General features: G+C 28.7%; 1 protein-coding gene across 1 annotated transcript; it reads right to left on the bottom strand.

Annotated features, from left to right (window-relative positions):
- Positions 1–808: 808 nt before the first annotated feature.
- LOC140447508 (enoyl-CoA delta isomerase 2-like) lies at positions 809–11747 on the bottom strand. The gene is made up of 2 exons (XM_072540198.1): positions 10980–11747; positions 809–2298 (listed from the first exon to the last, which is right to left on the bottom strand). Exons 1-2 carry the CDS (start codon positions 11422–11424, stop codon positions 1991–1993), a joined length of 753 nt encoding a protein of 250 aa, XP_072396299.1. The 5' UTR covers positions 11425–11747; the 3' UTR covers positions 809–1990.
- Positions 11748–12586: the final 839 nt, after the last annotated feature.

The raw sequence follows: 12586 nt of genomic DNA on the forward strand, positions 1-12586 counted from the left end.
CAGTTAGAAATTCACACAAATTCTAGTGCGGTAAACCTACTCGAAAACAGCAGGGAAGTGAGAATACTTAAGAGACACAAACCCTTGGACTTCCAAGATAAATTTTAATAACTAAATTGTTTAGAATATAAGAAAATTTTGTTTTTAAATATTAATTTTAGTTAAATTTAATAAGGAAGGTACCAGCACTGGCAGGTATTCTTCGATCATGTTAATTTCTCTGTTTGAATTATCAAATTTGATTATTGTCCAAACAGGACAGATTGCAAATCTTGGAAAATAAAAAAAAATATTCATTAAAAACTTTTCATTTGTAAATACTAATCTATAAAAAACTATAAAATTTCAAAAGTAAACTTTTATTTTAATTGATGCAGATTAATTTTGTTAATAAAGTGCATTTGAATATTTTTTGTTTAAATATTGGCTATAAACACGTATTTTTGTCGTATAGTAATTTCCAGCCACTACCAGTCGCTAAAAATTTAACCAACGTAGCAAAAAGTAATTAATTAATACATTTACTAGACAGTTGGGACTGGGATCAGTGAACCGATTATATTTATTTACATTTATTATGAAGTATTTGTGTGTGGAAGTGACTAACCATCCAAAGGAAGGAAGGCTAATTATAAGGCCCGATTTAACTACGTTTTTTTTTCGATGACTTTAATATGACTTTAATAAGTTATACCCTTGTGTTATGCTGATTTCTTCATAAACCTCCTTTACTTGTTAGGAATAACCCAAAATACTTTTGACATATGTAATTATATTTCAAAGGAAATTTATAAATTAACAAAAAAAGTGATAATAAAATAAAACATTTATTTAAATGTAAGAAAATTACATAATTATTTGCAATCTATCAATTGACATTAGGATTAGGTTGTATAGTTCATCCCAAACCCTTCTTTCAGTGCGTCACAGTTTATCGAATTCTCTCTAACGCATTAAGCTAGAAGTGACAGAAAAAAACGTGAGTCTGTGATTATTATACATAGAACTTAGAAAATTATATATCGTTCACGGATATTTGCATATTAAAGCGAATTCTACTTACGGATATATAATTGGTTGGAGTTTAGAATACGCTAAATAGATATCCAATCAATGATATGCATAAATATAATTTGACGCAGATGGTCTCGATAGTGACAGTACTTTGACAATGTCAACTGATAAAATGAAAATTGTCATTCCAGGATAGTATTTTCAGACATTTTACAGTGAAAATTTAATTTTGTATTTGTCATAAAAATATTTTAAATATGCCGAGATATAATGAGAATGAACAAAGACTAATATTTAAATTATTAAATTATTTTCAATTAGAAAAAGAGTCTGGGACAACTTTATTACCAATTTCTGCCGTTCGTGAAGTAAGTTTTAAATTATTCTAAAAAATATTCATATTAGTAGTTTAAATACTATACATTTTAGCCATAGTGTTTGTAATAAATAATAATAAATACATAAATAAATCTTAGCTAATTAAGCACTTTCCTTGGAATGTATAGAATAGGAACTGCCGTTCCAATATAATGCACAATAAAAATTTTTATACAGGACGGCACCTCTAATATGTAAATTAAAAAAAAAATTAAATTCTTAAAATTTTTACTCCACATTTTTAAAAAATAATCTTTTCACATTTAGCCGATTACGATCCTTTAACTGTCAGATTTAACTAAAATTTCATGCAATAATTCTCGACATTCTTGAAATCCTATATGACGTCAAAATTAGTGACGCACTGAAAGAAGGGTTTGGGACATATAATATTCATAGTTTGTGTACATATATATTATTCAAATGTAGGCTTTGGCTTAATACGTGCAATATCTAATTATATTTTTCAAAAAACATTATTGATCGGTAGATCTTGGATTTAAATTGATTTACTACTACAGTAAAATAATAGGATTTTTAAAATTTCCATTTAAATTATTGAAAATCAGAAATTATGTTCATTGCGAAAATAATTTCATCACAGTTTACTTCTACTAGCGAACCACTGAGCCATACTGTTGGCAAAATCTTCAGAAGTAACACATTCCTTCAATACCCCCAATTCTCTTTTATTGCATTCAGTGAATTGTTGCCTAAAGTTGGCCATGATAGCAGCTTTATTTCTCTTGACAGTGCCAACTGCAAGTTTTCCATATTTATGCAAATCATTTATGTATCTGTTAATATCATTGTGGGGTATAATTCTTGATACTAAACCATAGTGAAGTGCTTCTTGTGCTGTCAACCTCCTATTTAAGAATAAAACTTCTGAAGCTAAGCTTCTACCTAAAATAAAAAAATTAAATTGTAGTATTAGTTATTCAAAACAAATTGAAAAATTTATATAAAGGCTCTAGTTTTGGGCAAAAATACTCATTCGAAATAAACGATCCATTATAACATAACATCTTCATTTGGTGAATCTTTGTACATAAAGTTACCAAAAGGTAAAAGGGAAAATGTTCTCACTCCCAGAATTCAATTTTTTTCATTTTTTTACGTTCTATGTAATGAAAAAATTAGACTAAGAGCAATTTCAAGCCGTCACCCCCCTCTCACTACCAACAAAACGTCATTTTTTAATTAAATTTTTTTTTCGGCGAGTTGCAATCAAAAATTTTTAAAAATTCAGAAGCATAGTTGAGGCTTTTACAAAAGTTTTTTTTGAAAAAAGCATATAAAAAAATATAAAAGCATACGATCCATTATAACATAACATCTTCATTTGGTGAATCTTTGTACATAAAGTTACCAAAAGGTAAAAGGTAAAATGCTCTCACTCCCAGAATTCATTTTTTTTTCATTTTTTTACGTTCTATGTAATTAAAAAATTAGACTAAGAGCAATTTCAAGCCGTCACCCCCCTCTCACTACCAACAAAACGTCTTTTTTTTAATTAATTTTTTTTTTTTCGGTGAGTTGCAATCAAAAATTTTTAAAAATTCAGAAGCATAGTTGAGGCTTTTACAAAAGTTTTTTTTTGAAAAAAGCATATAAAAAAATATAAAAGCATACGATCCATTATAACATAACATCTTCATTTGGTGAATCTTTGTACATAAAGTTACCAAAAGGTAAAAGGTAAAATGCTCTCACTCCCAGAATTCATTTTTTTTTCATTTTTTTACGTTCTATGTAATTAAAAAATTAGACTAAGAGCAATTTCAAGCCGCCACCCCCCTCTCACTACCAACAAAACGTCTTTTTTTTAATTAATTTTTTTTTTTTCGGTGAGTTGCAATCAAAAATTTTTAAAAATTCAGAAGCATAGTTGAGGCTTTTACAAAAGTTTTTTTTTGAAAAAAGCATATAAAAAAATATAAAAGCATACGATCCATTATAACATAACATCTTCATTTGGTGAATCTTTGTACATAAAGTTACCAAAAGGTAAAAGGTAAAATGCTCTCACTCCCAGAATTCATTTTTTTTTCATTTTTTTACGTTCTATGTAATTAAAAAATTAGACTAAGAGCAATTTCAAGCCGTCACCCCCCTCTCACTACCAACAAAACGTCATTTTTTAATTAAATTTTTTTTCATTTTTTTACGTTCTATGTAATTAAAAAAATTAGACCAAGAGCAATTTCAAGCCGTCAACCCCCCCTCCCTACCAACAAAACGTCTTTTTTTTAATTAATTTTTTTTTTTTTTTTTCGGTGAGTTGCAATCAAAAATTTTTAAAAATTCAGAAGCATAGTTGAGGCTTTTACAAAAGTTTTTTTTTGAAAAAAGCATATAAAAAAATATAAAAGCATACGATCCATTATAACATAACATCTTCATTTGGTGAATCTTTGTACATAAAGTTACCAAAAGGTAAAAGGTAAAATGCTCTCACTCCCAGAATTCATTTTTTTTTTCATTTTTTTACGTTCTATGTAATTAAAAAATTAGACTAAGAGCAATTTCAAGCCGTCACCCCCCTCTCACTACCAACAAAACGTCATTTTTTAATTAAATTTTTTTTCATTTTTTTACGTTCTATGTAATTAAAAAAATTAGACCAAGAGCAATTTCAAGCCGTCAACCCCCCCCTCCCTACCAACAAAACGTCTTTTTTTTAATTAATTTTTTTTTTTTTCGGTGAGTTGCAATCAAAAATTTTTAAAAATTCAGAAGCATAGTTGAGGCTTTTACAAAAGTTTTTTTTTTGAAAAAAGCATATAAAAAAATATAAAAGCATACGATCCATTATAACATAACATCTTCATTTGGTGAATCTTTGTACATAAAGTTACCAAAAGGTAAAAGGTAAAATGCTCTCACTCCCAGAATTCATTTGTTTTCATTTTTTTACGTTCTATGTAATTAAAAAATTAGACTAAGAGCAATTTCAAGCCGTCACCCCCCTCTCACTACCAAGAAAACGTCATTTTTTAATTAATTTTTTTTTTCGGCGAGTTGCAATCAAAAATTTTTAAAAATTCAGAAACATAGTTGAGGCTTTTACAAAAGTTTTTTTTGAAAAAAGCATATAAAAAAATATAAAAGCATACGATCCATTATAACATAACATCTTCATTTGGTGAATCTTTGTACATAAAGTTACCAAAAGGTAAAAGGTAAAATGCTCTCACTCCCAGAATTCAATTTTTTCCATTTTTTTACGTTCTATGTAATTAAAAAATTAGACTCAGGGCAATTTCAAGCCGTCACCCCCCTCTCCCTACCAACAAAACGTCATTTTTTAATTAAAAAATTTTTTTTTCGGAGTTGCAATCAAAATTTTTAAAAATTTAGAAGCATAGTTGAGGCTTTTACAAAAGTTTTTTTTGAAAAAAGCATATATTACCTTTTGTTTGGAGAAGGCTGCAGGTCTAGTTTTTTTCTATTTTGTATATTTAATCAAAAACTATATTTCTGATTTTTCAGATTTTCTGTCAAGTGCGTCACCTTCAAAAATCCAAAAAACTGTTTTTTAGTTTTTTTTGGGGATTTTCTCCAGTTTATAGGCTTCAAATAGATGAAATGAAGGTTTTTTTTATAGGTTATATATAATTTGAAGTAACAGAGTCTTTTAGGACATTCAAAAATTAGGCGAAACTCCTTTAGACCTCAAAAAACATTTTTTTTTAAAGTTATTAAGGGCCTTTGCAGGGTCAATCATATTTATTAAAATTGATACAACCTGAATCTTTTTTACGCTTTATGTGATTAAAAAACTAAGACTAACCCCGCTACTCATTCGCCCTAGCCCTATAAACGTCATTTTTCGTCTTTATATTTTTTCGGTGGACTACTATCAATTTAAAAATGTCAAAAAATTCACACACATAGATGAGGCCTTTAAAAAACGTGTATTTTTTATAGACCCGTTTGTTGAGTGTACATAACTTAAAATGCATTCGAAAAAAAATGCATTTGTTATGTACACACAATCAATCATATCAATTTATACAGCTGATATTTTCTGAAAGTGATTTCATAATTCCAAGAGTTGAAAAAAATATAACTATTAAAGATTCATGAAAATTTACGATTAGAATTAACAACATTTATCAGCAACTTGGTTAAATTATTAAAGACACCCACGTGAAATAAGCAAAAAATAGGATTATGTATTTTAAACATTACCTTCAAACGCAAATAACTTGAAAACTACTTACTCTATCGCATTGAGATACAAGGATGATATTTACGTAAAAAGTAAAGAAAAAACAAAAAGACTTGCTGAAATGATTCTTACGACAGGGGCGTAGATTGTGAGGGGGAAAAAGAAAGTATCTATTCTTACAGCACGCCTCTGGTAACAGCGGAAAACTATATTTTAATGTATCCTAACATGTGTAAACTGTTTTTCAAGTTTAAGCAAAAAATATTGGAAGGTGTTAACCCTTAAACGCCCAAGGGTGGGTAAAAAATGTCCACCTAATGCATAATCCCTTGTAATATTTATTACGTGTTCCAAAATTTTCCAAACATTATTTATTGTTAAAAAGACGACCCTTTATCGATCGTTAATTTGGTTCTACCGATATTTTTGAAAATCAAAGTAATATCTTAAGTTACGTGTGTGTGGGCAAAAAATGTCCACCCTTGGTAAAATTTTTTTCTAAAGCTTTCTAGATAATTTCTCGTTGGCTTGAATTTATTTAAAAGTTGTATCCCAAGTATTTGTCAGAATGCGAGTTGGAATTAGAAATAGAAAAGATACAGAATGGTGCTAGTGATTCAGACATTGAATATGACGATAATGATTCCGATGTAGGCGAAACAGAAGATTGTATTTTACCACAACAAAGATTTTTAAATTGATGATTCTCAGAATGACAATTCGGAGGTGCATCAGTATGTGAATAAAACAGGTAGAACATATATTTGGCTCACCCTCCAAGAATGAGAAGGACTTTGTAATGAAGGTATCGTTACTTCTATTACAAAGTCACTTTTAAAATTTCTCCACGATGACACAATAGACGTAATTATCCGCCCCACTAATGAGAAGGCTAAAAGGAAGAATGTGGAGAAAATCGACAAATTTGAATTACCGGTATTTTAATTTTGATGGGTGTAAATGCGGATACTAAGCCGAACTACCATGATTTGTGGTGAAAAGCATTTAACAGGGCTATCTAAGTTGGTACCATGAGCAGAAAAATATTTGTATATTTGTTTTAAAAGTTTTGCGATTTGATGATAAAGGGATAAGGGAGAAGCGGCGAAAATAAGATAAATTTGCACCACTTAGAAATATCTTGCAATTATTGAACGACGACACATTATTAAGATACTTTACTCCAGGAGTGAATGTCGTTATTGATGAGATACTGGTCAGAACTTTACAATAAAATATTATATTGAGTGTTCAAGACTTGGGTATCAAAGCTGAGTTTTTTGAGATGTATAATAAAAAAACTCCTCGACTATTTTCAACTATTTGTGAATGACGATATTACTGAGTGGATTGTGCAAGAAACCAATCGATATGCACATCAGAAGTCGAATATAGCTGGTCACTGTCCGAAAGCCAGAATTCATAAGTGGGTAGATACAAATACCGAAGAAATAAAGACATTTTTGGCCATTCTTGTCTGGATAGAATTGCAAAGATTGCCAAAGTTGTGTTTGTATTGGTCAAAAAATCCATTATAGGAAAACAAAGTAAGGTGCAAATTTATCTTATTTTCGCGTAATCGTTTTGAATTATATAAATTAATGGGTATGTTATTCTATCACGCAGAGTGAAATATACTAAGGGTATGACGTTGATAGTCTTCTCGTGACGCCAGTAAGTTCAGTGTATGACATGCACACTTGCTTCTCTTGGCGCTTAACGTGTTAAATGCGATGTTAGACAATAAAATGAAATCGAATGTTCTAAACAATGAAAAAACTAGTAATTTTAACAAAGATTATCAAATTATTAAAAATAATGTAAAAAATAAACAAAAACAAAATCATATAGAAATTACTTAGCTCATTAGACAAGGCAAAAAGCTCGAGTTTAGTTCGGAAAAATATTCTCATGAAATTTGTTTGCATGATCACTTTCATGAGATACCCCAAACTAAGGTTCAAGAGTCGCCCAGGCGAAAAATTGTGCAAATTTTTTTAAACAAATTGTAACAATAAATTTGTTTGACGGAGACAATTTTTTTTTTAATTCTTTGGATCATTCTGAACAAAATAAGTCTGTAGTACTTTTCCTGTAAACTTGATCGTTTTCGAGGTATAAATAATTTAAAACTGAGAAAAACGCAAAATTACGATATTCAAGACTCAAAAATACAGGTAAAAACATTATTAGAATTTTTTTTTACTTATATTTGTTAATTAAACATTATTATGTTTTTTACTTATGTTTTTGAGCCTTGAACATCATAATTTTGTGTTTTTCTCAGTTTTAAATTATTTATAACTCGAAAACGATCAAGTTTACAGAAAAACTACAAGAAATCTATTTTGTTCAAAATGATCTAAAAAATTTGTCCGAGCTGAACAATTTATTGTTACATATTTGTTTTAAAAATATTTTTTTTTTTAATTGGGTGACCTCTTTATCTTATTTTAGGGTATCTCATGAAAGTGATTATGTCAAAAATTATCGTGGCACTATTTTTCTGAATGAACCCAAGCTTTTCGCCTTGCCTACATAGACATTTAAATTAACACAAGGACTGAAACAAGAAATATACTGTTTACAGTAGGTATTTTTAAGTAAAAACTATTGTATTAACTGTTTTAAAATTATTCTAGCTATTTTCTTGCCATTAAAAAAAAATGCTGTTTTAAAAGAGTAGGACATCCTGATTTTGTTTTTTTTTTTAACTAGACTAACAAGAAATGTGTCATAAATTAAGTATAACATACTTAATAAACTTTTATAGCACAAACATTATTACTGATGGATACTGCTCATAAATGAATAAATTTCTAATTACTTGATATCAGAGCTGAGTAATTAGCAATAATAATTACTTTTTTTTCTGTAATTTGTAATTGTACTTTTATGATGATCTTTTTTCTTTCCTAGTAATCTGAGAAATTTTTAAATTTAATTCATGTCAAATATACTTACTTATGTAAGAATTGTAATTTGTAATTATATTATTTAAATTATCTAATAACAACAATTTTTTATGAGCATAATAATTTTTTCAATTAGAATTATTGTGAGTACAATGAATTACATTTATAAGTACAGGTGGTACTTTGTATTTATAAGTACTGGTAAACTAAAAATTAGAATTAGAATTTTTTAATATTGTTCTGAAGCTATTTTCTTGTGGAATGTTAGATTAATTACTATTTAAATGGGAATAAGCCACAATTAAAGGTTACAGTATGTTTATTGACGTTTCAATTTCCACCTCAGAAATCATTCTCAAAATACAAACATTCTTTGTATTTTGAGAACGATTTCCAAAGTGGAAATTGAAACATCAATAAACATACTTTAACCTTTAATTGTGGCTTATTCCCATTTAAATAGTAATTAGAATTTTTTAAAGAAAATTTAGAAATATTTATATTACGTAATATGTGTATTACCTAATTAAATTATAAAACTGTAAAAATGCAATATGTACTTTTTGAATGTGCATACTTAGCATAGCGACTAACAATGCAATTTTAATAGTTTACTTTCCACACAGTTAATTTTATAAGATGAACAAATGATATAAGTTCAAATTGAGATAGACAACATAACTGATTTAGGAAAAACCAAAGTAACAGAGATCCCTAGATTAACCCAAGAATGCTTCAGGTCACCTGCTGCAGTTGTACAGTGAGAAAACTAATAACTGTCTAAATACATGCGAAAACATGAAATAAATTATAAATCTCATAAGAAAAAAAAAAAGAATAGATATTTCAGTTCTTCCATTTAAGGGGAAAAATGATGGAATTCAATGCTTCAAGACTCATTTGGCTAAAAAGATGTTAATTACTTACTTCTCTATTTAAATATAAATGTGACCAAAAACATTGAGTACCACTTTTATAAGCCATTTCTTTCCCCAAATTTATGTTTTGCCTCCTAAGCAATGATTTTTGGATGGAACATTGAAAGTGATTCCAGACATATTTTATTAGATTTTTATAATACACCACATATTTATTTGATTGAAAATGAAATTTTATTAATGAAATAATTTAAAAAAAAATTGACAAACCTTATTAGAGAGTTGACCCGTTAAGTGTGTTATCTGACTTTAAAAAAGCAATTTTAAATGCCACAGGTGGAGACTCCTATACAATTATTAAATATATAATATAACAGGCTTCCAAAAAAACTGTTGAATGAAAGAATATAGGGGAAGAGACCTATTGGAAGACAGAGAAAGTAATGGGAGAATGATGTGGATAAGTAAGCCAGAAATCTCCTTGGAAATTGATCATGATGGACAATTAATGGAGATTTGATGAGGGTGGCCAGGGCTCGAAACCATAGGATGGATGGAATTTTAAATGCAATGTAACATTTCCCAATAACTATGCGAATACATGCTTGTTTCATTTAGTTAGAGAATAACACATTTAAAAAAAATACAATAATCATAAATTATAATAATTATAAACAGGACAACTGGGCAAACAAACCCAATAATCAAAACAATATATATAAAGGATATTGCTAACAAGCAACATAAATAGTGTAATATAACTTAGAATAGATACATTTTTTTTATAATATCAGTCAGACATTGCTTGTATCTTGACAACTCTATATCTCATATCTCATAGGTTGTTGATCTGCACCTCCACAATTGGGCCCATTAATAAATTTCTCACTCAACACCTAACAGTAGAAGAGGAACTATTATGTATGTATGCATGTAATAAATTTGTATGAAGATGATTATTATTGGATGATAAAGAAATAATTATGTGGAACTGTCATATTTTATAGGAAGATAGAATTTATATGACAGTTTTGGACAAATTTGCTAAAAACCATTAACTATATTGAAAGATACTACAATGCATTCCAGCAAATAGTTTATAGCCATCAACTGTATGTTTACAATTTTATTAAAACTTTTATAAAAGAGTAAAATAAAATTGTTATTGCTTGCTACAGTTTGTGTAACAGAAATTATGAAGAACTGATGACAAAATAGGTATTTCTTAATAGAAGACATGAAAATTATAATTAAAATGACAAACTAAATTATTTACGAATTATGTCATACACATTATTTTTACTATTTATTGATGGTTGGACATCAACTGCTTAATATTGACTTAAATAACTATTTAAAGTTACTAATGTTCTTATTTGTTCCCAAATTTATTGGGAATGAAAGACAAAAATATGTTGAAATGAAATGAAAATAACTTGATTTAAGTAACTAATTAAAATATGAGATATAAATACAAATAAAAGTCAACTCTACAATCTGTGAATTGGAAATTTTTGGAGATAACCAATCTGAAACCTAAAGGACCTCTAAAGTAAAGTTTTCAACATATTATTTATAAAAAAATAATGTCTGATTTTAATAAAAATATAACCATACCTAAAATTAATGGAAAATTTAAACTTGATGTTCCTTCTACACATAATCCCAACTTTAAAAAGGGAGTATCAAAGGCTGCTTTGTCACTAGCATAGACAATATCACACAAAGTAATTATAGTGGCTCCAATACCAATTGCAATTCCATTGACAACACAAATAATCAATTTTGGGTAGTTTATAAAGGCTTGTACCATATCTTCGACCGGTTTTATCGCTTCGTCTGGATCCAAAGTTATGCTGGCGCTGGATAAATCATTTCCACTTGTAAAATAATCTCCTACACCTGTTAAAATGGTTACCACAATTTCATCATTTTTCGCATCTTCATTGAATATCTCTGCAATTCTGAGGTACATCTCTCTGTTGAGAGCATTTTTCTTTTTAGGGCGGTTTAGTGTTATCGTTTTTACACCATCTCTAAAGCTTTCAAGGAGTACAGCCATTTTCTAAATGTTCATTTACAGATGCATCAAATATATAAACTTTACTGTCTAACAAACTTTTCTATTAAAATTTAAAAACAGTTCAAATTTCCAAGTTTAATATCAAGTGTAGCACCAGTAGAGCACTATCCATATACCTTAATGAACTTTGAACTTTCATCTAGTGATATGATACAAAATATTGTTTAACCTAAAATAAAAACGCAAATTCCAAAGATATTTGTTATCAATAGAGTTTTGATTATTGAAATCATGAAATAACATTAAATGGTATATTTTTCTACGAGCAAATTATTTTATTTGAGCCATATTATAATCATTTCATTTTGATTTCATTAATATTAATAATCTAACCAAAGAAGATAGACGCTAAGCGTCTATATTCTTTGATCTAACCACGACATGACGATGACGTGTAACACTGACACCTGACACCAAACACAGTGAGACAAGACAAGACCGAACCACAGAACACAGAATACTAATCACTAGTATTCTGTGACCGAACCGAAGGCCACGACGACCACGACCACATGAGTAAGAGCAAGTAAGAGGTTGGGATGGTGTATTCTATGGTAAGAGTAGAAATTATAGTCAGAGTCAGAGGATAGTTTGATTATTTGTATCCAGTCCAGTCAAAATAGTAAAAAAATTTGTATCTATATTTGTATCATAGTCTTGGAAAAATTCGGGTAGAACTAAAATTGCTTAAGATGTTGAATGTGCTTAGGAAACTACCCAAAACTGGACCTTCATTTTGTTTTTAATTTTTTTAAAATAGGTGGACTCTGAAATTCACATTAATGAGCATTCCATGTCGGTTGTAGGTATACTTCATTTTGTCGCACATAATCATTGTAGAAAAATCGGTACCTACCTAATTCGGACCCCCTATAAAATATTCTAATTGGCAATGAACATGAGTCAAAACGATGATACAGCTAAATAAAACACAATCAAAGTTAGAAATATTATTTTAATTGAACCAAATTCAACAAAATCAAAGAAATGAAAGGAAACATTTAACTACAATTTTGAAAATTTTTCGTCTACCAAAAAAGTTACAGATGTAGGGGAAAGGGGGGAATAGTGGCCGCCTAAGCATTTTGGTTTATTTATACTGCTACATGGCTTTAAAAATTATACTGTTAACGTAAATAAA

This window comes from Diabrotica undecimpunctata, chromosome 8 (assembly GCF_040954645.1).
Source record: "Diabrotica undecimpunctata isolate CICGRU chromosome 8, icDiaUnde3, whole genome shotgun sequence".
Classification (NCBI taxonomy): domain Eukaryota; kingdom Metazoa; phylum Arthropoda; class Insecta; order Coleoptera; family Chrysomelidae; genus Diabrotica; species Diabrotica undecimpunctata.